At 44.2% G+C, this 4,799-nt stretch overlaps 1 protein-coding gene across 1 annotated transcript; it reads left to right on the top strand.

The window, feature by feature from the left end:
• Nucleotides 1–1,097: 1,097 nt before the first annotated feature.
• ZNF703 (zinc finger protein 703) lies at nucleotides 1,098–4,542 on the top strand. Its single transcript, XM_072148809.1, has 2 exons — nucleotides 1,098–1,386; nucleotides 2,448–4,542. The coding sequence occupies exons 1-2, from the start codon at nucleotides 1,171–1,173 to the stop codon at nucleotides 3,837–3,839; spliced, it is 1,608 nt and encodes a 535-aa protein (XP_072004910.1). The 5' UTR covers nucleotides 1,098–1,170; the 3' UTR covers nucleotides 3,840–4,542.
• Nucleotides 4,543–4,799: the final 257 nt, after the last annotated feature.

Raw genomic sequence — 4,799 nt, 5'->3', positions numbered from 1 at the left:
ATAGATATTTATCTATAAGCAGATACACACTTGATATTATATTATTGTATGTATAGATGGAGGTCTATGTGGGGGTTTATATGTATATTTATTTATACACACACACTAATTTATGTGTATACATAAATATATGTATGGGATATGCATAGACAGATAGCTAGATAAATAGATGTACTGATAAATATGCTTGATAAAGGTGTAACGATACACCGAAACGTCGCTTTTTATGGAATAAAGCTTCACCCCCTTCACCACTACAAGGAGTGCTGCCTCCTCACTGAACCTAGATAGATCGATAGATAGATAGATAGATATGAGATAGATAGATAGATAGATAGATAGATAGATAGATAGATATGAGATAGATAGATAGATAGATAGGAGATAGATAGATAGATATATATGATATAGATAGGATATACATAGATGGCTAGGAGATAGAAAGATATTAGATAGATAAATAGATAGATAGATAGATAGATAGATAGATAGATAGATAGATAGATAGATAGATAGATAGATAGATAGATAGATAGATAGGAGATAGATAGATAGATAGATAGGAGATAGATAGATAGGAGATAGATAGATAGATAGATAGATAGATAGATAGATAGATAGGAGATAGATAGATAGATAGATAGATAGATAGATAGATAGATAGATAGATAGATAGATAGGAGATAGATAGATAGATAGATAGATAGATACATAGATATGAGATAGATAGAAGATAGATAGATAGATAGATAGATAGATAGATAGATAGATAGATAGAAGTTAGATGTGAGAGATACATATGATATATGGATGGATAGATATGAGAGACAGACAGATGATGGATACATGGATGGATAGGAGTTAGTGAGATGTGAGAGATGTATATGATATATATGATATATAGATATCTGGCTGTGTCCTCCTCTCTCTAGTTCACACGTTTTCCTCCTCGAGCAGCTGCAGCGCGGGAAGGGTTAAGCCCCATCCTGTGTCTTTGCCTTGAAGTTTGGCCCCGCCCCTGTCCCCGCCCCCGGCCGGTGATTGGTCGGCCCTGTGGTGGCTTTGAAGTGGTGTTGAGCGCTGTGGGCTGGGTCTATGAGGCAGAGCCTTGCAGCAGCTGGAGGGAAGGGAGCACAAGGGGAATCTCTGCCCTGGACATCCCTCCTCCAAATGATCTGTTCTCCCCTTGGATCTATCACTGAGACCGAGCCCGAGCAGAGCGCCTCTCCTGCCGCAGCCGCCGCAGCGCTAGCACCCAGCCACCCTCTGCGCCAGGCTAACAGACTGCCCATCAGGGTGCTCAAGATGCTGACTGCACACACAGGACACTTACTGCACCCGGAGTACCTGCAGCCCCTGTCCTCCACCCCTGTCAGCCCCATCGAGGTAAGAGCAGTGCTGCCCCCCTGCAGCTGTGGCCGTGCCAGGGAGCGCCCTATTGTCACCTCCATGACCGCCACTCCTGTGTTTGCTTTCTTTGTACTCTGTCACTTTGTACCATTCACCCCCCCCCAGTCATTGTGTCTCCTCCGTGTCCGACGCTGGGATGATTCACCTAAAACGACACCCGTCGGGCGCCGTCGCTTGCGATCCTTCCAGGATTACTTTTCGTTCCGATGAATTGTTCCATTTTGCGGGATGTTGTTATCGTCCCTTGTTCTTGTGCCGTCTCCTCTGATTTACCTTCTCCGCTTTATGTCACTTGATGTAACGGGGTAGAAAAAGATCAATATCCGCTCTTGATCCGTAGCGCATCGCCTGCCTTGGATGAGATTTCATTTAAAAAAAGAAAAAAAAACTTTTTTCCTTATTTTTCGGGCTTTTTTTTCCTCCCCCCTGCAGCTCCCTGATCAGCAAATCTTATTTATTATTTTAATAACGCATCTGGGTTCATCGCTGGTGACGCCGTTTGCATCAATTCTTAATGGCTTTCATATTTTTAATGGTCTCCCGAGTTTTCCTGCAATATTTTATTTCCTCCCACTTTCTAATTAAATTATATTTTTTGATCTTTATAGGTTTGTCCCCCCCCCCCACCCCTTTCACTCCCGCACCCCCCCCCCCTCCCTCTGCTCCCCCTCCCTCTCCCTCCTAGTCAGTTCACGGGCCCCTGTCATTAATCATTCCTTGGCAGTCCCTAATGATAAAGTTTCACGAGATTTATGGCCTGGAAATAATAGCCGGGTTCTGTTGAATAGGAGCAATGGAAAAAAAAAAAACGGAGAGGTTTAATCAATGTGGTTTATATTTTCTCAGGCTGTTCTCGGATTTGGTCATCCCAAATCTCCACGTAATTTAGGTTTTGATTAATGCAGTAGTAACTCATGACCCTGCGGGTGTCGTAGCGAAGAGCTAACAATCATCCAGTGACTTTTCTCTTAATTACTATGCGATGAGTTGTGTTTGGACGACGGTTTTTCTAATATGTCTTTCTTTATTATTTCTAGTTGGATGCCAAGAAGAGTCCACTCGCTCTCCTGGCTCAGACCTGCTCCCAGATTGGAAAACCGGATCCTCCTCCGTCCTCCAAATTGAACTCGGTGACTTCCAGCGGGATAAGCGAGAAAGAAAGCAGCCGTTCCTCCTCGCTGAAGCTGGGAGAGTCTCCCCTGGATGACAAGTCCAGCTTCAAGCCCTACAACAAGGGTGGAGAGTCCAGGAAGGAAAGTAGCTCTTCCAATGGCAGCAGTTCGGATAAGGCTGGATTTAGGGTGCCCAGTGGTTCTTGCCAACCTTTCCCACCTCATGCGCCCTCTCCGTCATCGAGGGTGAGCTCTCCTGGACAGCACTGTGACTCTAAAAATAATGAAAGCCAAGACAAAAAAGAACCGGAAGCCATCAAAATCAGCTCAGACGTGTCCCAAGCCAACACTTCACTGACCAGAGCCAGTACTAGCAACTCCAGCGCAGAGTCCAGCCAAAGTGGAGATGTTACCCCTAGCAGCAAATCCGAGCCGCCCTCTCTTGGATCGGGCCATGTGGCGCCAGTTTCGCCCTACAAACCCGGACACTCAGTCTTCCCTCTTCCACCCTCTGGCATCGGATATCATGGATCCATCGTGGGTGCCTATGCTGGATACCCATCTCAGTTTGTCCCTGGGCTGGATCACACCAAAACAAGCCTGGTTGGAAATCAGCTTCCTGGAACTTTAGGTTTGCCAGGGAAGCCACCCAGCTCCAGTCCTCTGACTGGCGCCTCTCCTCCGTCTTTCATGCAAGGATTATGCAGGGACCCGTATTGCTTGAGCTACCACAACGCCTCCCACCTGGGCTCCAGCAGCTGCTCTACCTGTGTGCATGACCCATCGGCCCTCAAGTCTGGATATCCCCTCGTTTACCCCAGTCATCTCCATTCGGTGCACACCACATTGTCTTCCAGCGTCACCCCGTCCCTGCCTGGTCACCCGCTCTACACATATGGCTTTATGCTCCCAAATGACCCAGTCCCCCATATATGCAACTGGGTGTCTGCCAGTGGACCTTGTGACAAAAGATTTGCCACGTCAGAAGAACTTCTTGCCCACTTACGGACACACACTGCCTTGCCTGGGGCGGACAAACTTTTGGCTGGTTACCCTACATCTGGTTTGGGTTCTGCTGCTTCCTGCCACCTACACCTTCCACCCACAGGGCCTGGAAGTCCTACAACATTGCCGGGGTCTCTGTCTTTAAGGAGTCCACACACTTTGGGACTAAATAGGTACCATCCGTACGGAAAGAGCCACCTCACGACGCCCAGTGGTCTCCCTGTGCCCTCCTTACCAGCAGGATCTTACTACTCCCCATACGCTCTATACGGACAGAGGTTAACGTCAGCTTCAGCGCTAGGATACCAGTAAATAGGACTCACCATAGACACATAGACTGTATATTTATTTACTGTATGTTAGCTTCAAGCTGGGAATATTAAGTGCATTATTTACAACAATCCAACGGTATGCAAACATTCTGTGCCCCCCAAAACCGTTCTCCTTTGCATTATTATTTTGTCTTCCACTTGGCCTGTTTTTTTTTTCTTTATATTTTTTTGTCTCGCTTTATTTGTCCTATTTTCTCTCTCCGTTTTGTGCATGAAACTCATTGCTTATTCCCCTCATTTCTGTTTAATTCTATTTTATTTTAAAGAGGGTTCCAAAAAAAAAAAAAAGTTAGAACTTCACCCTCCTTATAATTTTGTACAGCTCTAAAAAAAAAAAAGTGTATTTTTTTGTAATGTGTTCTTGGCATGGTGGGAGCGGGTGGGAGGAGAGGAGTCGAAAAAAAAAAAATTGCGTTGGTTGCTATCCAAAAATTGGCAAATCTTATTTTGTTTAATAAATGAAAACTTAATTATCCGCGCTGTGTTCTTTTAAATGACATTCACTTTTTTTATTTATTAGTTTTTTGTTTTTTAAAGTTTCCCTTCATGCTTTCTGAAAATCTTTTCTCATGGGTAACTTGCATAACATAACATGAAAAGAAACCTCAATGCCAAAGCGTTCAATAGTACAATATCTGGAATGTATTGATTACAATAAACATTTTTATTTGCTATTAAAAATATTCCGAGATTGTTGATGATTTTAGTAATCGGGATTGGGCGTGTAGTCGTGGTAAATTGGAGTTCTGGCGCCATCTGCTGGTCTTTAGTCGCACTGCACAATTTTCTGCTACACAATGTATCCTGAACATATTGGTTAGAAACAAATTCATGAAATGGGAGATTTGTCACATAATGTAGCAGAATACATATCCCATATACATAGTATAAGCGTATTGTAATGATGTAGCAGAGACAAAATTTCTGTTCTGTATGTTGG

This window comes from Engystomops pustulosus, chromosome 4 (genome assembly GCF_040894005.1).
Source record: "Engystomops pustulosus chromosome 4, aEngPut4.maternal, whole genome shotgun sequence".
In the NCBI taxonomy this organism is placed as follows: Eukaryota; Metazoa; Chordata; class Amphibia; order Anura; family Leptodactylidae; genus Engystomops; species Engystomops pustulosus.
Note: the sequence above shows the minus strand (reverse complement) of the source record. Positions and strands in the feature narration are given on the sequence as shown.